General features: G+C 37.2%; 1 protein-coding gene across 1 annotated transcript; it reads left to right on the forward strand.

The window, feature by feature from the left end:
• Positions 1-417: 417 nt before the first annotated feature.
• On the forward strand, positions 418-24,402 carry LOC112947225 (vesicular inhibitory amino acid transporter-like). The gene is made up of 2 exons (XM_026039255.1): positions 418-711; positions 23,251-24,402. The coding sequence occupies exons 1-2, from the start codon at positions 418-420 to the stop codon at positions 24,400-24,402; spliced, it is 1,446 nt and encodes a 481-aa protein (XP_025895040.1).
• The last annotated feature ends 3,315 nt before the right edge of the window (positions 24,403-27,717 follow it).

Genomic DNA, 27,717 nt, shown 5'->3' on the forward strand with positions numbered 1-27,717 from the left:
TTTTTTTTTTTTTTTTTTTTGCTTTTGGCAGAGCTATCTGCTCATACTAGAAACATGCATAATTTCCAGGAAGAGATTCTTGCAGCCACCTGTAGCTGCTTCATGAATGACTGATCTACAGAATGGCATCTATGAAAGATGCCATAGGTAAATAGAAAAATTATTTGAATTGTAAATTTTAGCTTGCAGACTACAAAATCTCATTGCAGACCACTCTGGGCAGGATGTTGAAGACCCTGGCGGTATTTTTTTAGCTGGCATTTGAAGCTGGCACAAATAAATGAATGAGGGCCAGCAAACCTTGTTAATCATATCTAAAATGTTGCTGGTAGCCTAACAAAGGATTAACACCATACAACTGCTGAAAAACATAAAGACATGTAAGGAAAGGTTTTGCTCTAATACCCAGTATTGAGGATGGCTCAGCAGAGCTTTTCATCCCTTTTCAAGTGCTTCAGGGAAACACAGTCTCTTTTTTTGAAGCTGGTGAGATGGGACAGTTGCCAAGAGAATGATGAAGAGAATGTGAATTTTGTTCGAAGAGATGAATTGAACAGGAGTCACGGCAAGGAGCGAGAGGACCCCGACGCATCAGCCAACTTTGAGCTCCATCAGGATTCGGGATGCGAGCCACCGGCTGCCCTGACACATGCCCGGGTCCGACTGCTCACTACATGGGAAGCAGGATGGAACGTAACAAATGCCATTCAGGTAACCTTCTACCTTCCCAGTCATTAGTGTTTAAAACACCTGGCCATCGCTTAGCCTCTTTTATTTTACTTTACTACATCCTCATTTCACAATGCTCTAAAAGGTTCTGTGAGTTTCTTACTAACATATTTCAAGCTTTTTGCATTCAACCAGCATTCTGAAAAAAAGTAGTTCAAAAGGGAAAAAAAAAAGCCAGGGAAGTAGCTGAAGTTTTAAAAGTATTTAAACTAGATGAAAACGAAAAGGAGGTGACTGCATCTGTTTCAGAAGTGTGGAAATTTTCTTTAATAGGCATATTTGAATTCAATGACTGAGGAGGCTCATGTAAATGTGAGATTTAATAACAGCAGCATAATAAGAGTTCGACTGATGTCAGATATGTATTTACTGACATGTTATACTAGATGTGAATTGAAACATGAGGAAAAATAAGTGTAAAAATACTTTCTAAGGTTAAAGAAAGTAGCCCAATTGAAACGTTTAATCCTATCATTCCCTCTGTGGGAACTGAGTATTTCTCTGAATCTTTAAATTTAGCATTAAATGTTTCAGATTGTTTTTCTTACTTTTCATGATATATTTTCTTACATAATTCTGTCATTACCACTAACATTTTGTCTGACACAGCGAGAAAAAATAGTATCCACAAACATGTATACCCACAGTAACTATTATTGACCACTTGGTATGGCAGTTGAATTATACAAAAATAATCCTTCCAGTGTTACAYTGGAATGTGTGATTATGCTGATGAACATTTGTTTGTGTATCCTGTTCATCCCTCCATTCTCAAAGGAGRAAAGAAAGGACATATTTGTAGCCCTGTTGTATTTTCAAACACGAGAACCGCCATTCGAAAGCCAATGCAATAACATTTAGGATATGGTAGTTTATCATATTCACAATGTGAATATGTTCGGCTGTGAATAAAAACATACAGTCCTAAAATACCCCAACTACTTTCTAGTAACACATTATATCCTCAGTCTCCCTAGCAGCAGTGTTTAGTCAGGAGAGAAGTCTGGAATGGAAGCCCATTGGGGTCTCTGTGGTTTTGCATTTGATTTCACTGAAGTTGAGATTTTATTCTGGAAGTGAATTTTGTCAATATTTGCTGTATGACCTTACAGCAAGTCACATTCCACCTCACCCATTGTTTTCCTGACTGAAAAACAAAAGTAATAATGCCTCTGTATACATCAAAGTGCCTAAAAATTCCTGAATGTCATTATGTGTACAATTGCTATTAATTATTATATAGTTTCCAGTTCAAAAATAGACCTGTTGCAGAGTGTAAAAATAGTATCAAACATGCAGCTAACTATTTAAAAACAGTATAAATTCAACTCCAAATATCCAATCAGATCAGTAACTAGATTCTTAGTCAAAAGACTCAACATTTTGAGTGTTGCACTCTGCAATTCAATCTCATCTGATCAAATATTTTAGAAATAAGCATTAAAATAGAAGACAATAAGCTACAGTTTCATAGGATTTTGCTTCTAAGGCAGGCTGAGGATGGCATAATGATGGAGCTGCTGTTTATTTAATAGTGCAGTTGAACTGTTCTAACACGGGCTGTGAGAAATTGTGTGTAGATGGGGGCATATATATGAATGCATGTGCATATATGCATGCCTTCTTTCCGATAGCTAGGCATCTGGGTTTGCAAAAGAGGGAGAGGAGAAGAGAAAGGGAAGGAGAAAGAAGAGGAAGAAAAGAGAAAAGGATACTGAACATCAGTGAAAAACAAGAGAAATTTAGAGAAATTAGAAGAAATCTCCATGAGTAGTTTTGACAAGAAAGGATTATAAACAGAATGATTAAAGCAATCCATATATTTTTGACTGGCGAAAACAATCTGTGCTAAGATGACAAGATTTTTTGCCCTCCCCAGTGTTTTGTGTAGCAATCAGAGGTAAATGTTTAAGAATTATGGAGTGTTCTAAACAGTTATTCCAAAGATTACTATTAATTTACAAATGAAATTATTTCATAATACAGAATTGTTTCAAGAACAGATAACTCTTTGGTCTCTGAAATTAAACACAAGGGTCTTTTAGAGTGTTTAAATAAAAATATTTTCAAACAAACACTCAGACAGGCTTATTATGTTTTCCAGTTCAAATGAAGAATGTGCAGTTTTGATGACTATATTGTTTATGTAAATGATTATTTCAGACATTTAAAGTTTCCAGGGAAACATACTTCATATTTCAACACTGTACACGCAAATGAAAACCTGTCTCTACTTAATCTACATTTAATCTACATAAAAAAAAAATTTAACTTTTCAATTAGGAAAGGGAAAATGAACAGCATCATCTKGCAGAGTGTTGCCAGTAAGGAAGAAGGCAGTTGAATTCTAATGGCACAACATTTTGTAGCAGACCCAAAGCAGACTAAATTCAATTTATTTGCCAACCACATGGTGGAGGGCTGTGGGAAATGGTGGGAAGAATGTTTGGCCATGAAAGAGAAAGCCAAAGCTGGAAATGTCTCATAATCTACAGTATCATGAAGAGCTACAGGATGACCAAAAAAAAAAAAAAAAAGAATAGAAAGAGGGAAAGAGAATAGACCTATTGGCTAGAAATATAATAAAGCTTGTCTTACCATACCTGTAATCTCACCATAGTGAGTGTAATTGCTATCAGGTCTCAGAAGACAAAGGAAGTTTCACTGTGCAAAAAACTCTTGGAAGTGTTTTCAGTAATATGATGCTTTTATAATCTTCCAAATATAGTGTAATATAAACAAACAATATCAATTTGCATTCACTATGTGTTAGTACGTACACATCTACTATGTGTATGTAGTTATACATACACTATGAGCTCAATGAACTAGTCAATATATATCTGCTGAAGATGTTTCCTGCACGTTTGGAAAACAGGATGTTATATAAAAGCATCGTTTGATTCACTGCATCTGATAACATAATGTACAGGAACCAAATTTATATTTTACATTAATATTTATATCTTTCTATAAAATATATATGTTATATAATCTGCAATTTTTAATGTTTCTGGAATGTCAGTCCCACTCCCTGCACCTTTTGCCTAGGCTGTTAGGATGAAAATCTTTCCTTTTCTTCCCCATTAACTAAAAGTAATATATCAACATATCATATATTTAGTTGTGCAAATCCCTGTGAGCAACCAGGCACAAAGATACTTCATTGTCTTCTTTCAAATCTCGAATTAAAAATCTTTTTCCCTTCAATATTAAAAAAAAAAAAGGCAAACTTGACAGCAGCTGTTGGCAGCCTTAAACAATGGACTCCTGGGCTGAGTATCTTTCTCTCTCTCTTTTCTTTTCTCTCTCAGTTCTGTCTGAAGCCATCTTTTGTCTCCTGTCTTTTCCGAGATCAGATTATACAAATATTAGAAATACCTGTGGCAGAAGCCATTTCTTTTTCTGTGATCAGAATGCTTGCCTAATGCTAATTCTTTGAGGAATAACAATGCAATAAGCATTATTTATAGAAATAAAAAAAATCACAGTAATAAGTTAATAAGTTAATAAGTTAATAAGTTAATAAGTTAATAAGTTAATAATGATTGCAATAGTGATCATAAATATACTTACTATATTCTGCACGTTGTATATTACAGTTTTATAAGTCTTAAAAGTTCAGTATTTACTGTTTACATAAATGTAGGGCTTTTTCAAAAATACCAATCTAGATATATTTCAGTGTTGAATTCCCTTCCAGCTCAGCTTCATTTCTTTGACTTCCTAGTATTCACTTGAGACTATGTAATAGTTCATATTTATTTTTTCTGTTATGATTCTTCTGAGTTTACCACCTTATCCCCCTAATAGAGACTCCATCTTCACAGTGCTTACTGAGTATCAACAACTCCCAGAAACTTCAGTGGAAAGCACCGTGACACTGAAAAGCAAAACTGGCAGCCGTGCCCCTAAAGAAAGGCAGGTAAACAGCTCTTCAAAGAGCCTGAACAATYCTCCCAATAAGCTTCAGCGACACAATACTTAAGCGTTTTCCAAATACAAATAGATGTGTGTTTGTGTGGTTAGAAAAAYGAAATGCTTTTGCCATCAGGTCATTTGCCATCAGGATATACCACAATACAACTCCTYTCATCCTTAACCTTAAATAATTTAGGCACATTTAACTAAATAACCCCTTAGATCTTAACTGCAGTACTTGATCTAAAGTATTTATTTTCTCAACTTCAGAACCAGGRTCAATTGTGTACTATGCCCAGAGCAGTAACTTGCTTGAACTATACATTGAAGTTAAATCATACCCTGAGCTAAATTATAGATGTCTGGGGGAAACAGACAGCTGCATTTCCCATTAAGGGGTGGTATTGAGAATTAGAGAGAGATGCCAGATGCTGCTATCTAACCCAAGAGTTGCAAGTAATTCAAGATTTCAAATGAAGTTGGTCAAAAATGGACAGCAAAGGTAAAATTACAAGACTGCAAACCTCTGTGGTGCACATAGAAATGCCGGTTAATTTGATTTTCACTGAAATACACCTGGAGTACTGGCCAAACTTATGCTTTGCAGGTTTGCAATTACAGCCACATTCAGAAAGCCCCCAAAAGCTTACAGCCTAGTAAGAGGCATCTAAATCCACATCTGTTTTTTCATTTGATTGAATGTCACCTTCATATAATACACAACATAAGGTGGACTTCAGGGGAAAAGACTCTACCTAACGCTTTTGCCCTTGCTTTCTCTTTGGATTTTTGAAGATAGGAAAGAAAAAAAAAAAAAAGAAAAAGTGGCTCTGGACCTCTACTTCATATATCCTTTTATTTCAGGTTAGACCCTGCAGTAGACGTCTCTAATGCACAGCTGAATATAGCACATTTTATTACAAAAGCTTTTTATGAGAAGTACACGTGATCCTGCAACAATGCAATTATATTTTCTTTTCATAAATTTGTTTATCTGACAGGTCAGCCCTGTTCAGTCGACCCATTTTAAGTTAACTAACTGCCATTTATATAAATCTCATTACAGAACATACTATATCAATCAATCTTTCTCTTGATCAACTATAAACACTAAAAATGTTATGAAGCCAGGGCTCCTAAAATAAAGAAGTTGTTCCTTGTTTAAGGAGGAAATAACCATATTATTCTGATGGGATTTAAGTTATTGCATTGAAGATTTTGTATTTTATGTTTGTCACATCTCATGAGTGATGAACAGATGGAGGGAGAGCTGGATGGATTTACATCAGCATATAATACTGTAACTATTATGGAAATTTTAGGAGTGGCAGATCAGTTTTCCATAGCTCCTCTGTGGCAGATTTGCCAGCAAGTAGGACCTGTGGTATAGCATAAATGCTCCACAAATTGTTCCCTGGACATACAGACAGTCCCCAACATATGGACAATTGGTTTAGAAAGCACCTCTTCAAGCATCCCTGAAGCAAGTACATGGGCTATAGGAGTAATGGGTCAAAGTACTGTAATCTTGCAGTCTTCTAAATGTCAAAATAACCTATTAAAAAGCTSTGGAAGTTAAAGCAGTCTGTAGAAAAGCTAGTGTGTACCATAGCCCATAGCGACATTTCCAAGAAGCGGAGTTGCAAGAGTTACAAAAGATAACTCTCTCCCCTTCAGAAGCGGCTCAGTCCTATCCTTAAGTATTCTCAGTAGTTTGGCTACTTGTGATAATGTGTGACTATTTTATGGCACTGATACATTTTAGTGGAATTATCAGAGATTTCAAAAAAAGAGAGAGACCTTCTAAAGTCTAARTTTTGACAAATATGTAATTTAACTTGCAACCTTAGGCTTAGATTTTAATATCTTGATTACAGTGAATACAAGACGGATGATACATTTTTATATATTTGTTCTTAACTGATACCTTATTAGATGTATGTATTTTAAGTTAATTTTACATAAGGCAAATTATCTAACATTACATCCTTTTGATAACAGCAGCCAAGAGCAACATAGTGTTTAAAAAACTGAGTAATTTTGTCAGGAATCTCAGTTAATAACCTTCAATTTAGATTTCAAAGAGGTGTTTGACACTTGTTTTTTACTGGTCTCACATACCTATCACTTCCAGCAACTTGAGCTGAAACTCTTCTTCGATAGTACTTCTTAAAYACGTGTAGTTCAGGGTCTAAGTCTTAGAACCAACCTATTATTTTGCAGGTTATTAATTTAGGAATAGTTAAGTTATTGCAATGTGTGCACTTGTCTTGCTTTTCAYGCTCAGTTTTTCACAGTCTGCAAATAGAATTTGAAAATACCTATCTTTCCTGTAAGCAGAGGCTTTTTATTGCTTGCTTATATTTTGTATAACTTTGAAATTCTTTTTTTTTTGCCTGCAAAATCTATTAATATTATTCTTCAAGAGCTGTTACAGGTGTGAGGGTATAGGTTTGATAGATAAAATAGCTTCCACTAATTTGTACCATTCTGTGCATATTAAAGGAGAAGTGAAATGACAAGTAACACTGATCTTGCCAAAACTTACACTGTAACTGCTACATCTCAGAGTAAAGTGGTAGTTTTGATACTATTCAATATGTATTTGAGGACAGAGAAGAAAAGTGCCCAGACACACTTGAAGCCCTTAGTTTTCTACCACCTTTCTAGCTCTTTTGGCAGTGAAGGCTGTGAGTAAAACTCATGGGCAAGAGTAAAGCTACAGTTTTCTGAATTTGTAGTGTTTTAACTTTGGATGCCTCTAGATGTTTTCTAAATAGGAATACATCAATTCCATTTTCAAAAGTATTTTGCARTTAAAAATTGCAACAAAAACCATTCAATTATGGGCAATGAGCATTTCTACATGAAGCAACCTGCTGAATCCTCAGCTGGCAGGACAGGATGCTTCCTATCACTCTGGGATAGTGATCCTGAGCTCTGGTGATAGTTTCCTTGAGGGACATGCATAGAGAGGTCTATGCTGTGGGGCCTGGCATTAAAGATCTCCCTCCTGCTTCCCCCTGCTCTTTCCTCTTGCTTCCTTCTTCCTTCCTCCCTCCTACAGGCAGGGGGAGTTCCTAACAAGGCTCATGTTGTCCAAATAAGGAATGATCTCCTGCACCCTTGTGTTGCTCCAGTGGATGAGCTGGGAGAGACTAGTTGAATACTTACAGTGGTTCTTCCAACCATTACTATGGTATGAACCTTCAGCTTAATTGGATTTTTTTTTTCAGATCCTCATCATGCTGCCAAATTTAGCCTGCCCCATCAGGGACATCAGTATTTCTGCTGCTTATATCTCAGTCAGCTTAAGCACAGTTTCATGAATGAAGGGAAAGTGCATCTCTACCTCAGAGCTATAAACTCTGCCAGGCTTCAAAGGCCACCTACCAACAATGGTGTTACTATAGCTTAACAGACAACCTGCCAAGTGCCAGAGGTGTGATTTACATGAGCATTTACATATATTTGCATAAAGCTTGTGTCAGTTTGCATTTCCCCCCATGACATATTTAAAGCAAATGGTTATGTGTGAGTAACACTTCGAAAACTTTAACATCGTTTCTTTTCCCAGGCCATTTCCTCCCTTGTCTTTTTTTCGCATCTTTTGGAGGAGCTTCCAACCATGGAGCAGATAGCTTGTTCTAGGGGAGTTAATGCCTGAAAAAGCCTTTGCATAAATAGGTAGAAAGCTATAAGAACATATGCTCTACACAGCTCTATTGTGCGTTTTCATTTGCAAGAATTATTAATAAGGAAAAGTATTATGTAATCTAAGACACTGGGTCACTCCACTTCCTCTGCTACATCCTGCCATCCATAACGGAGTGCGTAAGGAACAGAGTGAGGTCTGCTGTGCGTCTGCCTCCTGCCTTCCTGCCCGAAGCTGATGCACACACAGGCCCAGGCCTGTGGGAGCTGTTGCCAATGCTGCCCCCATCGCTGCCCACGGGAGCTCTGCCAAAGACGGAGCGCGTTTCCCCTGGGCCAGTTCAGCTCAGCGGCTCATTCAGAGCCCACTCCTGCACCCTCAATACTGACCTGTCTCTTCAGCAGTCAGTGGGGCCAGTTAAGCAGAGCAGCTCCCTCCTGTCCAGGGTCTGCCTGCCCCAACCTTTCCTGCTGTCTATGAATAGCCTCATCCTTCCATCTTTGTCCTTCCTGTCATTCAGGTTGATCATCTCCTTTCCTCTTTCACTCAGGCCTCTTTCTGAATCCTCCTGCGTAGATTCTGCCCATCTTCTGCTTAATTCAGTGTACAACCTCACTAGCATAGAGTCCCATTTATCAGTCCACAAGGTTGAAATTCTTACCTGAGCTCTAATAGTTTCCCATCTGGATCACAACAGAACAGCCTTCCCTGACCCTGGCAAGTTTGCCCCATGTGTACCCACCTGAAAAACTGCTGTGGGTCCATGTCCCATCTGTCAACAGCTCCTTTGCAGCTCTTTGCAGGCATCTCTTTGTTGAAGATAGTTCAAGATTATATTTGATAGGATAAACAATCTACCATTTACCTTTCTGCATCTGATCTCTGCTCTTTCTGTTACAATTATCATGATYAAATAGTTAAATATTCAAACACAAACATTCCTATGAATGTGTAAGAAGATATTTATTTGCTGTCTCCTTGAGCCTTTCATGAATATACTTGTGCTACAAGCTTCTCAGTTATGACATATATTAAAATGACTACTTAGTCTCTCAATTCATGGTTTCCCTGACTCCCTTTTTTGTCTATATCTCTTACTTCCGATCTTATCCTTAGAGTTCAAAAACTGTATGGAAGAGACTTTTTTGTACTTGCATAGTGCCCTTCATAATGGGATTCTGATCAAAGAYGAGCACTTGTAGGTGTTCCAATTATGAAAACATTTTTGAAAGTATCACAGAATCACAGAATCATTAAGGTTAGAAGGGACCTGTAGACATCATCTAGTCCAAACTCCTTGCTCAAGCAGGGACACCTAGAGCACATAGCAGAGAGTCACATTCAACTGGGTTTTGAAGACCTCCAGAAAAGGAGACTCCACAACCTCCCTGRGCAGCCTGTTCCAGAGCTCTATCACCCTCACAAGAAAGTTCTTCCTCGCATGCAGATAGAACTTCCTGTATTTCAATTTGTACCCATTACTCCTTGTCCTGTCACTGTCCACCACCGAGAAGAGTTTGGCTTCATCCTTCCTACATTCTCCCTCAGGTACTTGTACCTATTGATCAATCCCCTCTCAATCTTGTCTTCTCCAGGATAAACAGGCCCAGCTCGCTTAGTCTTTCCTCATAAGTTAGATGCTCCAGTAACTTTGTTGCTCTGTGCTGGRCCCTGTCTAGAAGCTCCACATCCCTCTTGTACTGGGGAGCCYTGAACTGCACCAATACTCCAGGTGTGACCTCACTAGAGCTGAGGAGAGGGGCCAAAATCAAAAAAAAATGGAATTTTTTTTTKCTACTGAAACTCATTGCTGAGGCCAAGTATGAGATAAGGCAGCAAGTCAACATCATAAGAGAAACTTTAGAATATCCCATTATTAAAACTCCAGACCATCAAGCAACAGGATGACAGAACCATGACATCAAAGATAAAGAGTTGTATTTTTGTGAAAGTTACACCCCTCAAAAAAGTAAATGTTACCAACAGAAACAAGTAACTGTCAGCTACTTGAAAGCAACCATCACTTTGTTCCCTGGGAGACTCCAAGGCACCCAGACTTGTTGCAGAACAAGAAACATACATATAGGTGTATGTGGAAGTATTTAATGCTGAAAGTGAAGGACATAGAAAGTTTTAAAATGCACTGATAGACTCAGTAGTAGCAATGTTTCTGTAGCAAACTTTCCAAACTATAAAGCTTCTTCTGCACAATCCATAGACGGTTAATCTACATTTTTTCTTCAATGTGTGTAATTCTTGACAGCAGGAGATGCACTGAAATGGCACAAGCTCTGTCTGAATGAGCAAATGGTGCTATTTGAGAAAATAAAAAGCCTTAAACATTGATTAYACACAATACTGAAAATGATAGATTGTACCCTAGTCTTAGCATAGTGAGCTGTATAAAATGTTTTGCCCCTGAAGCTAAACAGAAGAAATTGACTTCCATTTCCATCTATTCTTCCTCTTCTCCGCACACACACCATGTTTTTTGGAAGGAAATATTTCTCTGTATTCTTGGCCAGTGGCGCTAGTTTTGCCATATGTACAATACTGTGTTCACTAAATAGCTAACAAAAAAAAATCAAATTTAATATTTACTTCTCAAAAATGTAAACATATGAGTCAAAGTGAGGAAACATTGCTTCAGCTCATACACATGTACTGTTATCTGTTTMATTTTCTCTCAGTCCATTTCTTGAATTGAGACAAATAACAGCATCAACAGATTATGCTTTGTTAAGTCCCTAGAGCAGGCATTTTCTGAGATTTTATGATATCAGTAGCAGGGGTAGCTTCAACCTTTGCTTTTGCAGTACATGGGTATTTCCATTCATGACAGGTTTTTTTATTGTTCACTTTTCCCCTCCAGAAACATGTTTAGTTCAGGTTGGTTCCTCCCTCATAAGTACAGGGTTGGGTTTTTTCCTATTATTTTTTAAAAACACTCAACTCTGATTATATCAAATTAAATCTGAGTATTTAAGAAGTTATGAATAATTCCCCTGAAGCTTGAAGAAAGTAAATACGGATAAAAGAAGTATACAGCACAAGAATATTGTTTTATTTTTCTCCTGAAATGATTTTTAATGCCCTTATTTTACTGTCTGTGCCATATTTGCAAGAAGGCACTAAGGTGTATTCTATCTCACTGCATTTTAAAACAATGCTCTTGTCTGCATGATATCTTCAACTCCAAATGACATCTCCCCAGCCACTTTCCCTTAAGGGACTTAAAAATCTTCTGAGCTTTAATTGGGATCTGGAGTCTAAAATGAGTTCTTCACTCTGGATCTTGTAGCTTTTGCATTTGCCTGCTGACTTCTTTTCACTTTTGCTGGGGACTGAGCTGCCTTCAGTTCTTTTCCTTTTGTATTTTTTATTGTTGTCACCTCAAGTTAAAAATAAAATACCTGCTACAAAAAAAAATGTAGGCTTCCCTATGCTGCCTGGTTTGGATTTCAGAGACTCTGCTATCTCCTAAATTGTGAGGATCTGCCATCCCGTCCCTGAAGGTTTCTTTTCCTAATCAGAACGGATAATCAGCTGCATAATTCATACTTTCCCTCCAGCATCCTACTGACTCCTGTCTTTTGCCTACAGTTACATTTTTCTCATATTCAGGCATTTTTCCTCACAATTTCTTACCCATCATATTCTCCTACCTTCTGTTGCTACCTCACATGGTTCTCAGCTATTTTCTAATTTACCTTAACTTATCTAGTGACTTCTTGTCCCCCATCTTTGCCTGCCTTGGTGCAGTCATATTCCCAGGATATCCTGCTTTCTTTTCTTCCTCTGCTCTTCCCAGCCACTGAACAGGCTCATCTTCCATGGCCTTTACATGGGAATTCATCTCACTACATAGATGATACAGAGAAATAGGCACCACTGACAGAGATACTCCAGTCACAGAAACACAGAATTGTTAAGGTTGGAAGGGACCTCTAGGGATCATCTAGTCCAACATCCCTGCTCCAGCAGGGACACCCAGAGCACGGGGCACAGGGCGGCATCCAGGCAGGTTTGGAAGATCTCCGGAGAAAAAGACTCCACAACCTCCCTGGGCAGCCTGTGCCAGGGCTCTGTYACCCTCACAGGAAAGAAGTTCTTCCTCACTTTCTCAATCGTAAAAATACGTCCTACATGAGTGGAATGAATAGTCTCTCTCTGGTGATGATACTTCCTATCCATCATCTCTGAAGCTAGCAGGTTAGCTCTACTATTTGCTATATTTAGCAAATAGGAATCCCATTCCTAATTAAATACATGTAGAGTAGAGTAAGGTAAATTTGTCATGCATGTATTTTCTGTGTTTATGTGTATCTGAGAATTAAATGTCTATGTTTCAGATAGCAAAAATTTAATGAGATGATTTGATTGACCTTTGATTGTCACTAAGAGGTAATCATTTCTTCAGAGTCCAGGGGAAAAAGAAGATAGTCACTTTTCCCTCATTTTTCACCTGAATTCTGGGACTTTCATCCCTAAATTAACTGTGAAAAAATGAATGTGAGAAAATGAATGTTATTTAGGAGAAGGCAAGGAAAAGCAAAATGCTTTTATGTTAAAATAAATGCTTTTATATTAAAAAAAAATTCTCAAATATGATGTCACTATAGTTATCAACACATAAGTCTGAAAAAGTCATGAAGTACCATAGAGCTAAGAAACTTCTCCTTCACTCTCAGATTTTCTTGTRTTAAAAAAACCCTAAAGTTCTCTTTAAATGAAAACAAAAAAACTTCCAGAGCAATTACTAACTTACCTTCATTTTACTGATGAAATAAGTGTTTCTATCGTTATCTATATACAAATAATCCAGAGACCTTTGCCAACGGTCAAGAATAATYGATCCCTACTTTTTTTTTAATCCTCATAACCCCAACTGTTTTTTCCAGATAGCTTTTCACCTCCAAGTCTTTCCAGTGTTGTTGTGGGAGAGAGGAAGTTAGGAATGCAAACACAGAAAAAGAATGACTGACTTTATGACTCCCATATGTGGATAATGCAAAAGACTGCCCCAAAGTAACAATATTTTCAGTATTTTACATCTAGAGACCTGAAGCAGCCTACAACATATGTTAGATATGCCAGGCCTTACCATTGTAAGTATTACATTACCATTACAGTATTACAAATTTAAAACTGAGTCCCCTCTAAAAGGAGAGATTAGGTAAATATTTTGGTAAAATAAAACTTTGGTTTTGCTACATACATCACTCTGAATGCCAGAAATCTCAGTTACATTTCTTTTCTTATTTTTAATTTTTATCTTTAGATAGACTATCTTAATTTTTTTTTTGCCTCATCTACTTGAAATTAGGAGAATTAATCATCTYTGTTGGATTTTAAGAAAGTTGTGATCTTTTATGTCATTACAGGAGAGGAACACCTCCATTATGGGAACTGATTTGCAGCTTCAGCTTTATCTGAGATTACTTCACCAGTAAAATTAGTTACTGTTCTTTTATTCTGAAGGTACAACCCTCAGGGGGTGCCACTGAAGTTTAATTAAGATGGAGGGAGTAAAAGCAGTTGAAATTTGCTGACTATACCCAGACTAATTGTAAGACAGGATCCTTTTGCACATGCTATAATACTCCATATCAATTTACTGGTTCATAGACACAAAAAATAATAGTATACCACAGTTTATATCTTGCATCCAGACTATTAACTGTATTCTCCCCAGGCAGTGCTGTAGAAGACATGTTTCCCATTTATATTCCCAGCTGGAGGAGTCCTAGTAGTTGAGTAAAAAGTCAAAAACTGCTAACAAGCTAAATGGATTCTCCCACCTTTTCTGGCATGTCARTGCACTCTCAAATAAATTTGCATGGCTCCCTTCAGCTTTGCTTGCTTTCCAGAGTCTGCCCCAGTCCCATGTGTCCCTTCCTTAAAGCTCTCTCGGCCACTTTTTCATGGAAGCCCATTCCCATGTTGCTGTACTGGGTGATTTGAGCCCTGCCTGCCTTCGGGAAACAACTGAGCATCACTGAGCAGCTGAAGGAGGAGTGAAAATTAGGTAAGCAGCCAGTAAGTCAACATYACTGGCCACAACTAACTTTCTGACGTTTGTTCTAGGTTTAACTTCCTTACTTCTTTCACCTCTTCTTCCTCTCCTCCACATAACACATAAAAAAAAGCCCCTCATACATTTAGCTAAGACTGCTTTCTCCTTCGAGACAAAGGGAAAATACATTTTCTTAAAAGACAATTGGCTTGGTAAGTTTGCTTTGTGTGATTCAGTGCATTCTTGCTGACAACTGTGAATTTTTGCAAACTAACAATTTCCATTAAATCAAGATGCATTAAGCATTGAGAATAYTGTTTCAGTTTTAGAACAAATATCTAGACCAATAGCAAAACCAAGGGGATCAGCTGTCATACTCAACAGCAACCATTCCTTTTTTTATTTGCTTTACTCCATTCCCTTCCTTAATCTTTGGGTGATTCTTGAGAATAATCTGGCCACTATCAGAGGAATAAAATCAGTGATATCTCTGTTGGTCAAAGGAGCACATATGTTTTGCGGTTCTGACTAGGTAACTTCCTTCTTTCACTTATCACAGCATCTCCTGAACAGTCTATCTGCCTTATCACAGCCTGGATCTGTTTACGGGACCTGAGGGACTGACAGCTCAACACTTGTGAAGTTTCAGTGTATAMGAGATTGCAGGCATTAATCACGAATAAATACCTTAGACATTTTCCTCCCTACAGCGAAAAATAGAGTGGCATTGGCAAAGAGAAAGTATAAGAAAAATCAGGTAAAATAAGATTTCTGGGGGCCTAATTCAACCATCCTTGTAGGTAAAGGAAGACTTTTTGCTGACATTAAAGGAGATGGATTTGCCATTAAGGTCATATAAGCAAGGGACAATATTTGAAGTTTTCCTCAGAACTGCTTGTAGTATTTTCAAATTCAAAATCAGATGAGCAGTGAACAAACTGAAGTGAGGATGAATTATTATCCAGGTGTCTGTAGAACAGTGCCAGGAGTCATGGTAGGTAGCTAGAGAAGCTGGAAGTTCTCCCTGGTAAGAAGAAATAGGATATAATTGGTACTGCAGACACATGGTGGGATGATTTATGTGACTGAAATTTTAAAATAATTAAATAAAACATTTACACAAAAAAAAAAAAAAAGAATAGGTAAAAGAAATGAAGGTGGCACTCGAATTTAAAGAGATGATTGCCTGTATTAAAGTTATTGTGTAAAGATAAATTCTATTGTTCTTGGAGACTTCAATCTTGAAGGCTGTGCTGCAGGTTGTATGCAGTCTGTAGTAAAATATCATTAAARGTTCTAAAAATTATAGATGATAATTATCTAACTCAGAAGGTATTGAACCTAACATAAGGTAAAACTATTTTGAGCCTCATTATGTTGAATAAAGATGAACAGATCAGTGAATCTAATTGTATTCATTATGGGAAAACAGAGGACAGTAAAATATATATACGTGGTACTTCAAAAGACTGAATTTTACAAACCTGAGAAAATTATGAGGGATAACTGATTAGGAAGAATAAATACAGCAATTTGTGAAAGAAATTTGAAAGCTGTTTAACAAAAACTTATGAGATGTGCAGAAGYCACATCTCACAATTAAGAAATAGTAATGTTATATGTTTAAACCCCTCCTAATTCAGGCTTGATGTGAATGTGTCAATTAAATAACTATCTATGGATCTATCTATGTATCTACTGATCTATCTATGTATCTATCTATCAGTCTATCTGTCTGTCTCTCTATGTATCTCTTCCCATTCCATAAGGTTATAAAAATTATATCCAAAGTCTGTTTGTTGCCACCTGTCAAGAAGAATCCAAGATACAGAGCACAAGATCCAAGATACAGACAGCACCCAGTTCTCCTTGTTGCAACCAACAGTCAGACTACTGTGACACACATGCCTTGGGGCTGACAAGTGGGCATGAGTGTGCAAATGGGCAAAATCAACTTAACTTAGAGCGTCTTCCATAAGATAAGATACAGAGTTTTGCTACACTCGTTACCTACATTAGCAGTAGAAGGAGRTTCTAAATTTCTTGTAACTGTGAAGGAAATGTGCCACTCTTCATTAGTATTTTGTTTATGAAGGGAATCAGGATGATGTGCTCACAACAAAGCAGAATAGTGAGCCACTTTATAATTTCCCAGGATGTGCATCATTGTTATTTCACATAAGACATCTGAAAGTTCACTCAATTTCTATGCTGCTTGTCTGGATTCATTCTGTTGTCCAAAAAGGAAGCAAATAAAGGCATCTCTAGTGGGAAATTCACCTCAGCTCGCCTACTCAGCTATCTTAAGGTAGGTGTGAGTCATAAGTGGAGGTGCCTATTTTTTCTTAGAGTCTGTAGAGGAAGTTTAGATGATTAGTTTATACTTGGCCAATTAACTGTTAGATGTCTACAGTTAGTGTCTAACATGAAGGTTGAAATGTATTATCATTAGCGTTTTGAAAGCAGAATGAATGGAAGGCCTGCACTTAGGGGAGACTTTGCAAAAGATATATCTGTCCTGATATTATTCTTTTTCAGTTGCTGTTAAATTTTGGAAGTTTCGGAAGTTTTTTGATATCATTCCAATATTTAAAAAGCCAGTTAAATCTAAAGTAGTTAAACCTGTCAACAATCTTGGCACAATAATGTAATTGTTAATATGGCATTTAATTGATACAGAATGAACAGGCAGCAATATACTTAATATCTATCATACAGTTTTATGGAAGGAGTCCTTAGAGTCCTTATTTAACACACTTGATAGAATTCTTTGATGAAATTGCAATATAGACAGCAAAAGATAACTACGGTATTTAGACTTGTAAAAGGATTTTGACGCATTAATACACAACATTCTGATTTAAAAATTAGTGCAACAATAAAATGCATCTTACATAGATTAATAACAATATAAATGACAGATTCCTCCTAATATAACTGTCATTGAGTATTCAATGTGAAAAAGGAACTTCTGGTAGCGCTAGGATAAATCTAGTAAAATATGTGATCTAGTAGGATGAATGATGTCTTGCCCAGTATTATTCAATATTGTCAAGAGTGATTTGGAAATGATACAAAATCGCTGTTGAAAACAGAGGTGGATGAGAATGAAAATAGAATATGGATCTCTGCAAGCAAGTAGCTCTGTTATAATGGCATCAAATTAAGGGATTTACCATCCCTTAATAGATATGCTTCTAATAAAAGTTGTATCTTCATATAAATACCACAGCAACATGTGTTTTTACCAGTTTTGGAAAATAATGTATGTTAGCTGGCAGCAAGTTCTAAACAACTTCATTTAGCATTTTGCGAAAGTATATGGAAAAGCAGAGTTCTCAATTTATCTCCCTGCTCTTCCTAGAAGATCTAGGGAGGATTTTTTTATTATGTATGTTCTATACCTAACACAAATTAATGCAGGGAATCAAATACCAAGTTGAGAATACTCACTTAAATGAACCATTCCAGTAGACTAATTTCAGATGGTGAGAAAGGCGATCAGAGTGAATCCCTCTGCCTGGCATATTAGCAAATATTCTGCATATGGGAGAGCTACTACTAACTGAATAATTTTCAGTTAAATCCTCCATTTCTGAATTTATTAAGTCTTAAGGTGGAGTTTCTTCTCTCCCACTCTTCTTCCAGTATTGATTTTTACTTCATTTTAGTTTATTGTCTTTTAACATATCCCAACTCTGTGACTCTCATTTGGTTTTCTTTAGTTTTAAATCTCTTTGGATTATGTATCTCACTTTGTTTTTAAAACTGTCATATTCCAGATTAAAATGCTTATATAATGAAACATTTTATGTGGGATAAAAAAAAAACTTTATAAAAGTGAACATTAGGAAATGTTTATATTTTAGGGGGAAAACTGAGATGCTTGTCCTGAGATGAAGGACTGTTAAAAAGTCATAGGATTGTGAAAAAAGCTACTCCCTTTTTCAATGTAATTTTCATAGATGCGAATGCATAGTTTTTTTAATCAAGCAAGCAACTGCCTAGTGTGTGTATAGGAAATACTCCTATGTGATCCAAATATTGCAGTCACACCATCAACAAATGCAAGAGAAGTCTTAATCTGCACATGTAAATCTATCAGTGTAGGAACTTCCAGAGCAAAGCACTTGATCTTGGATTCTTTTTGATTGACATCTGTACAGTTTTGGAGATTCTGATCTGCTTGTTTGTATGGTAGGTGGACCGGTAATTTTTGGTGGCAGCTCTGGTAGCTGGCTGCTTCTGCTTGAGGATATTCTGACAAGGCTCCTCTGGCTTCTAGCTGGGACTGACATTTTCTCATATACCTTTTCCTCTCTTGTCCTTGGCATTCAAAGGTCAATCACTAGTTCAGCCCTCAGATCTTTTTTTTTCTTTTGAGGCCTGGTTGCCTATGGTTGTGTCCATTCTGCATGTTTAAAGAGGCCCTCTACATAGCAGTGGTCATCAGCAAGGTACACTGGTAACTTCACTTTCCTGCATCCTCAACTTAAGGTGAAAATCCCCAGGTCTTGCAGTCGGCCTGGGAGAGGAGGGTCAGAGTTCAGCTGCTGGTGAGCTTAGGCCACCCTTACACGGGAAGGATGGAGCACTGACCAACAACACGGCCGCTCAAGCTGAGCCGTGCCACAGGACTTCTCCACTGTACTCGGCTGCATGAGTGCTCCTTCCAGTGCTATTCAATTTTATAAACAGATCAGCTCTAAACAGGCTGTCAGAGCTAACCTCTTTGAGTGTGCACTAGAGTGTGTGGAAAGAAACCCGTTCAGCCAGGCATGCCTCCCAGGCAAGGGCCAAAGCTCACAGATGGGAGTCAGTTTAGGAAACTGCTCCTCTTGCCCCTCGTTCTTCATTGCTGCCTCACAACTAGAGCTTGCTGTGTTGTTATTTGGGCACAAGATTATAGAGCCAGAAGACTGACTAAGACAGAGCCCTGGGGCCTGTCTGGGCCCTATATGCAGTGTGGGCATGGCGTTGTCGCTGTAGCAACGAGTCAGTGAAATGTTGACATGCTCCAGCTACCTTCTCTTTACACTCACTCCCCATGAAAGGGGCACAAAGGCCATTTTCAGCAACACTACACCATGCCAGCATTTCCTCATGGGGGAGGAATTTTCCATAGATAAGGTACTTTAAGCACTATTCTAAGGTTGCTGAGCAGCTTTAAATCAGGGAGCATAGCTCATCGTCTGCACTTCTTTATGACATTGACAGTAAAATAAGTGCTTACTGAAGATATKTGCTTCTTTGAAACAAAGCTATTTAAATTCGATGACGTGCAGGAAATGGTCCTAGCAGAAAGCATTGCTTATGGAGAGGTAAGAACAGAAGATTAAATCTGAGATGGCTTTTGGAAGTCTGACAAACGATCTCATGTTCTTTCAGCTCTCATGGCCATTGCTAACATTTTTTTAGCTTCTGTAGAAAGCTGGCAATGAGCTGCTACATGAAACCATTTTTTTTTCTCTTTGTGGAAAAAAAAACCCATCACTGACAAGGGAACAAGAGGAAGAGCACTGCCATTTTGCTGCATACCCACAACCTTCCACCCAGGCATGAGCAAGGTTCTCCTATTCCTCTCTACTTACCATGCTCTGAATCAAAAAAAGCTGCAAAACCGGTTATGTTCACAATGTTTGTTTTTCATTACTAACTCAAAGCTGAAGGAAAGAGAAATGGCAAGTCTCTTTCATACATTTCACCAGCTAGTGTCACAAACTCCAGGAAAAATATGTCAAAAACATCAGGGGAAAGGTAAACTTATGACTTCTGTGGAAAAGTTCACTTTAAGCTTTCAGATGTAATATTAAAACTCACTCTTTGTGATTTGAAATTGATGGATATCCAATGATGGATAATTTTAGGAAAGAACAGACAATGCTATACTCTTGTTTAATAAGATCTGAGCTCAGAAAGTTTTTTAAAAAAGAAAAAACCTCAATCATCGTATGGTCTGAATTAGGCACTCTATGAAAGTTATTTGATATAAATAAACTGCAAAGAGATGTTAGAGGTTAGAGTTGTGTTACGGTCTGATTAAACTAATAATTAAGCAGGGAAAGGCAGACACCTGTGGGGAGGAGTGTAAATAAATGGCTATCAAAAGTGATAATACCTCTGAAAGACTTATACTTCGGTCTCAGATGAGGCTGGTCATATCAGCATTAATGGACTAAATTCAGCAGGGGAGAAGTCACTCTGTGGCTAAGGACACTTACCTGCAGTTTAATTATACAATTACCCTTTGGGGCAGCAGACACTACTTGAACTCCCAAATGCAGGTTAGGGACCAAAATGACAGCACTATGAATATGGAGCAAAGGAGATAAGCTTGCCACAGCCTGCAGGAACCTGGCAAGCAGCATTGTCCATATGTTAATATGGAAGATGGCTYGGTGGCTTTTATCCCAATGATTTTTTTTCCATAAACCTGGTTTATTCATGACATTTTTAAATTCAATCTATTATGTAAATGTTCTTTATTATCTCTATCTAAAATCTGTTATGTAAAAGTCTTTAAAATAAGGCAAAACAGAAAGATGAGTAGTCAGTAAGTTGATTATTACATAATAACTTCTGTACTTCAGTTACAGTACATTCAGACACAGACCCTTTTAAGGGAGATATGTGAAGACATTTTTTTCACATGATTCTCTCAGCTTTAATTCAATTGAATGTTGAAAATGTCTTTATCTAGAACGAAGTCTGGTAAAATAGACAGTGCCACTGGTAGAGATGATGGGTTCTGTAATTTTCTCATTGATGTGAAAAGAAATACTGCTGTAATTAGGGCTTCTGATCTTCCTCTTCTGTTTGCTGCTCATTCCACAAGGATGTTAAGGCCTTACAAGAACTGTTATGTTGCGGCTAGAAGATAAGAAGAATATCTTCCACACACCAATTATTATTTAGTGCTTGAAAAATTGTCCCTCTTCACAACCCTTGGCCTTGGAGTGCTTGTAACCTCTTCTCAGTGGGATGCCAGATAGAGACATTTTGAATCTGAGACAAATATTTGCCTTCTCGATGATCTTGAGGAGAGCTGAGCTCAGACTGGGTTTCACAGAAGCTAATATGTTATGGATTAAATCCAAGACAGCTAATAGAAGATGTCAAAGACAGGAGCACAACTGAAACACGTTCCCCTCTGTGGCCTTGTGTCCAGAGTTGCAGCTGGATAAGTCTGAAGCTAAGAGCCATATCTTTAAACGCRCCTCCTCTGCTTTGGTTTCTGAAATCAATACACTGCATTATCCTGTCAGGAAATGAACGGGGAAGAGCAGTTAAAGCAGGTGGAAGGCTCATCCCCAGCATGAAACATGCAGAAGACATTTTTCCTGGGTACTAAATCTTAAGGCTGTGAGCCTATAAGCACTGCCACAGGAAAAAGTCATTGTGCACAACAGAACTACTCTTCTGTCTAAAGGTAAGTCCATAGATGGGATTTATCTCAACATATTTCTAGGATTTCATACTGGGTGGGGAGATCAGCTCTCTGAAGGTTGTTTCCATTTACCAGGGAGCCTTGACTATCAGTTTAGACTACCTGGGTTTTAATTGGGTGATATTAGTGTGCAGTAGGAAAGACTTCGTTTGAATATGTGTCACACACATCTTCCCTGTTTAATACCTCAGTGGAATTTAGCCCTCAAAGAAGTTCTTATTCATTTTGGGTCATGAAGAGCCACAAAACAGGGTTAAAGGAATAACAGAGTGGATCTGACTCCCTTTTCTGAGCACAGCTAAATCTGCTGGTCGTTCACATATTCTGCAGAATAAAATGATGTTGCCGAAGTTTGGTCAGAAATAGAACTAAGATGATCCAAATCAAATCTTTTAATTTGTAGAATTTGTAGAATAGTAAATAGAATACAAGAATATTCATATTTCATCATGCCATTAGTATCATAAGAAATAACAAAGTAAAAATTTCTGTAAAGCTAGTTAACTCTATTTTATTTCCTCCCTATTTTTCTTCAGTTGTCACAAACAGAAAACTCCCGCCCAGAGTCTGACTAATGTGTATTGTTTAATTTCAACTTTGTAATATAAAAAGAGAAATGTCACTGAAGCTTCTTTTCCTAAATCGTATCTTTTTATAAATGACTATTGTTTAAGAGTTTTGTTGGTTTTTTGCTGGTGAATATATAGAAAGGAGAGACAAAAAAAAAAAAAAAAAAAAAAAAAGGAAAATGTTATGCACAGTATTCTTTGAAACTAAAATGCTTTTTTTTTATTACATAAAATAAATACATTTCTGTTCCTTTCAGAATCTCTCTAAAGTATGTCTATATATCTCGTGTACATTTTAGAATCACAGCTGAGAACAATTGTTCTAAGAATGGACTGAGCAGAAGCAAAAGCTGCAGGAGCTTTACAGAAGCCACAGAAGAAACACAGTCAAACTCTGATGTCACTCTAATGCCATATTCTTTCAGGCACCTGTTAACAGTGACCCTCCACAGAGCTGTCCTTATTGGATCTACCTGCAGTGTTTTAACTCGAAATAAACTTAAAGAGATGATGCTACAGTTCCTTCATTTTATTGCTATTGAATCTGTTTCATTAATATGCATGCTGACTGAATAACTGCCTATGAACCTTCGAAAATGTGCTTCTAATCCCATCAGCGTTAAATATTAACTAGGAACCTGACTCTATCATTCGCTCACATTCTCTCTTTCTTAGCTTATCACTACCTGTGTGTCAGTAGGAGCAGTTATTCTCGCTGATAACTTCATTTATCAAAAATAAACACATTTCTCATGAATGTTATTAGCTTAGACAGCTGAACGTAATGGTGCTTTCGCTATGCAGTTAGGTGGAATTAATGCTCAATRGAGGGCAGGTTCGGGAATGTAGCCTCTAGTAAACATTTTGCCTCGGGGATTTTGTGCTATCTTTTCTTTCTCTTTTTCTTCTTTAGGGAATTTTTGTTCTAGGACTGCCATACGCTCTTCTCCACAGTGGATACAGTGGCCTGTTTCTTATTATCGTGGCTGCAKTACTATGCTGTTATACAGGCAAAATCCTAATCGCTTGCCTGTATGAAGAAAATGAAGATGGGCAGCTCATAAGAGTGAGAGACACATATGAAGACATTGCTAATGCCTSCTGCAAAAAGCTATTTCCCAAGCTAGGTGGTATAGTTGTCAATGTGACCCAGATGATGGAACTGATCATGACATGCATTTTGTATCTGGTTGTTAGTGGAAACTTGCTGTCACATAGTTTCCCATCTATACCAGTGACTGAGAAAACTTGGTCTGTAATTGCATTTGTTACACTGCTGCCGTGTGTATTTATCAAGACTCTCAAAATTGTTTCCAAACTCAGCCAGCTTTGCTCCTTGGTCCATTTCATTATCATCCTTGTGGTGATGACTTACTGCCTGACACAAACACATCGGTGGTCCTGGGCAAAATTTAGACTCTCCATTGACTTTGAGGACTTCTTGGTATCTGTGGGTGTGATCATTTTCAGTTACACTTCACAAATATTTCTTCCCACACTCGAAGGTAACATGAAAAACCCAGAGGAATTCAGACGTATGCTGAATTGGACTCACTTTTTTGCATGTGTCTTGAAATCAGCCTTTGCCCTGAGCACGTTCTTGACCTGGGGTGAAGAGACAAAGGAAGTGATTACTGACAACCTGCCATCATTTCTGCAAGCCCTAGTGAATTTGTGCCTCTTAACCAAGGCTCTTCTTTCTTACCCGCTGCCATTTTTTGCAGCCACAGAAATTGCATTTGCTTGTATTTCTAGAGGCAACCATCCCCGTTACAGATCTCCACTCTTTGCTCTGAGCGTAAGAGGCTCCCTGCTCCTGTTAACTTTGCTGATGGCAGTGTTCGTACCACATTTTGCCCTGTTGATGGGCTTAACAGGCAGTGTAACAGGTGCTGCTATGACTTTTCTTCTTCCTTCTCTCTTCCACTTAAAACTGAAATGGAAGAAATTGACTTTCTTAGAGAAATGTGCAGATATTTCTGTTTTTATTTTGGGTTTCCTCTGCAGTCTTGCAGGCATAGTTTGCTCAATAAAAGGGCTGCTTGAAATATTTGGCAGAGGGTAGAATGATTTCCTGAAAACCAATTAAGGCTCTAATCTTTTAAGCAAGAGATTGTGCCACTAGGTAAAACTAAGCATAAGCTTAAAATTTCTGCAATAATATTGCAGGATCAGGGCTTTACTTCATAAAAATATATGACTATAAACAAATTTTTAAAATTACCTTATMCACAGGAATGGAAAGACTCCTGTGAAAAAATTTTGATAGGAAGGAAAGTGTTTGAGATAGTTTAGCATGAAAATAGTTGCAAATGAATCTAATTTATTTTTGTACATACATGAGATACACATGTTAAAATGGATTCAGCACATGGTTTCACTAATTTTCCRGAATTTCTCCCCATGTTAGCTGTTGTTCAGTCTGGTCAAAGCTATCAAATTGAGCTCAGAAGGTATGATGGTATTTGAGAGCTGTCACTGCAAACTGATGAAGTACAATCTGACAGCATTCAGGGAATGTAGCTCAATACATGAACAGAGCAAAACAGAGAACTTCATATTTGATGTAAGCTAAGGTCTACTACTTGTTTTTAAATGAATAGCCAAAAAGAGAACTCAGCTTACTACAAGTTTGAAAACTCGCTTCTGTCATGAGCTCAGATGGGAACAGAGTCAGCAAAACAGACATACCAACAACTCAGAGTTAGGGAAAAGTGTATATGTTCTGAAAGAAGATAACTAAAGCCTGCAGYTTTTCTGCAAGTCTAATTTCTAAGATTCATTCCTCTGCAATGCAGTTCTATTGGTTGGGTTACAAGAAGCCTCACTGGTAGCATGAAAAAGTTAATATGCAGTTCACTTTCCCTCTTAGGCAGGAAATTTCTTTGATCTTCTTTTATCTGACAATRTTAAAAGCTCAATGGTGTAAATCAAGTTCAATAAACAGGCACACTGTTAACTTCTTGTACAACTTGTTACATCTTTAGCTTAAAAGATATTGGCTTAATAAAAAGATCAACATCACAGTGTATTTCACATTAGCGATAATTCATTATGATAGGAAGCAATCTAATCAGAGTGCTTTAATGAATACAAATTGTCTTATTGTGCTAAATCTATGTTATGTTAGGTAATTAAAGTAATGATTTGAAGAAGAAAGTTTACATTTTCGTTTTGAAGAGTTTCACACAACCTACTGAGGCATATTAAGAAGAAGGCATGTCAACATAAGCTTGGATCACGGAGTGAAAAGCTTAGCAGTAGCTGCTTAGTTGCACTATTTTTCTATGTGGTATTAATGCTTCTGGCCTGCATGAGCAACAGTGACCTCTCAAGGCTAATTTGCTGAATGATAAATAACATGCAATTAAACTTAGAGAAGAGTTCTGACAAGTCACATATGTCTCACACTTGTCAAATGTGGAATAATGACAAGCAGGTTATTAAAAAAAAAAATCTTTGTATAATTACAAAATTACAAGAAAATTGAAAAATGACTAGAGCTTCTTAGAATTTGTTTCCCTGCTTTAGGTCTGGGGGTCATATTCTCAACTCAGATCCACAAGAGTTTAATTTATTGGTATGTATATGTGGTGGTACAAAAGGTATTTTTGAGGAGTCTTTTTATTTTTATGTAGAATGCCAAAAATATATTATTTAGTGAAGTAGTTGAAAGCATATTATTACCCCTATGACACCGTCAGAAAGATATTATTAGTCAGATGATGTCAGTGAAAAGATATCATTACATTTGTGTGTGGAGAAGTTTCAAAGATAAACAAACATGCAGGAACAGTATTTGTTTTATTTATCCTATATAAATCACAGAGGACAGAAGGAGGTTCAAAAATTCTTTCAGCTACTTTACTTAACAACTTGCCACACACATCACCATTTTTTCTATCTTTAATGTGCTTTACCTCTTACTTTTCAGAAATCCTTGGAGTTGCCTCAGTGCATTTGTGCTTGGGAAAAGCTTAGATGGGATAAAGTGTTTATTGCATGAGGAGTTTAGGAATTTCCTGGCTTATCAGGGTGGTCCAAAAATGTTGAAATGCCAGCCTTTTTGAGAAGCTCAAGTCTATTTCTTTCAAGATAAAGATGGTAATTTCCCCACTCATTTCCACTCACATCATTTTATTTCACTTATACAAGCTTTTTCCTGCAAGAGAACATGATTCATGTTGTATAAGGCATTTACTATTATTGTCCCTATTTAATCATTTATATCGTCTCAGTCAAAAATCAGGGAATAAAATTAAGAAGGGAATATGACTAACAAATGAATATTACTGTAAATGTTAAAAAAAAAAAAAAAAAAGGAAAAGGAAAGGAAAGGAAATATCATCCAAGGGGAAGATTTGAGAAATTACTTAAAGGAGGCCACTAGAATAAGAGAGAAAATGTACTTCACTATTCCCTTTTTGAGGCCAGCACTGCTCTGTATGCAGAGAGCTGCCCATTCAGGCCGTAGCCATACACCCTTAAGAGAAGCTGCCTGCAGTGGCCAACAAGATTAAATGAACCTCCCAACTCTGAAAGCCAAGATACACTTACATACCCYATAGACAAGATAAAGATAGAAATACATATTCATAGTATGAGACTGATTCCCCAGAAATCATTTTCTAAAACACACAATTGCATATTCTCAGTTACAGACCTATTTCTGAACACTTTCCAGTGGCAAAATTCTATTACAAATGTATAGAGAGTCTTTGTAACTATCTGCATTAGGCATTAAAATACCATCTATTGAAAATATTTAGAGAATCAAGTTAAGATGGAATTATTAAGAATTATGAACAGGAGACACTGTATTCGCCTGTAAAATGACTATCAGGTGTTTTCATCACTAAATTTATAGTACCAATCATAAGAATCACTGAAGCCAGAAAAAAGAGAAGACTTGGTAAGTATTATTAATCCACTATTTTGAGCAATCCTGGATTATTCCTTGTAATACTTGACAGTGCTTTATCAAAATTAATTCTGAAAATAAACAACCAATGGTAGCTAGCATGAAGAAATACTAAGGAACTAATTATAGTTTGAAATAAAACATTTTCAAACAGCCTTGCTGTGCCTGCAAAAGTCTGAGTAAAGGATTTTCTTTCCCTTCCACAGGAATATCCAAGGGTTACGCAAAATGCTTCTCCCGTTCTATAAGGTCTGCAGTATCAACACCAAGTCCCGAACTCAGTTTCTGGCAGTTATCATTCCTACTTCTGACAGCAGTTATGCATTTTCAGCCAGTAAGATTACTTTAAAACTAAAACGTAGGCACCAGCTAAGGTCTCCCCTGCAGATAAGCTCAGGAATTTCAARTATTTGCTTAAGAAAGCTTTCAAAAGTTTTAAGCTGAGGTGAAGGTGAAATC

The sequence above is a fragment of the Nothoprocta perdicaria genome, unplaced genomic scaffold (assembly GCF_003342845.1).
Source record: "Nothoprocta perdicaria isolate Ctin4 unplaced genomic scaffold, notPer1 scaffold_226, whole genome shotgun sequence".
Taxonomy (NCBI): Eukaryota; Metazoa; Chordata; class Aves; order Tinamiformes; family Tinamidae; genus Nothoprocta; species Nothoprocta perdicaria.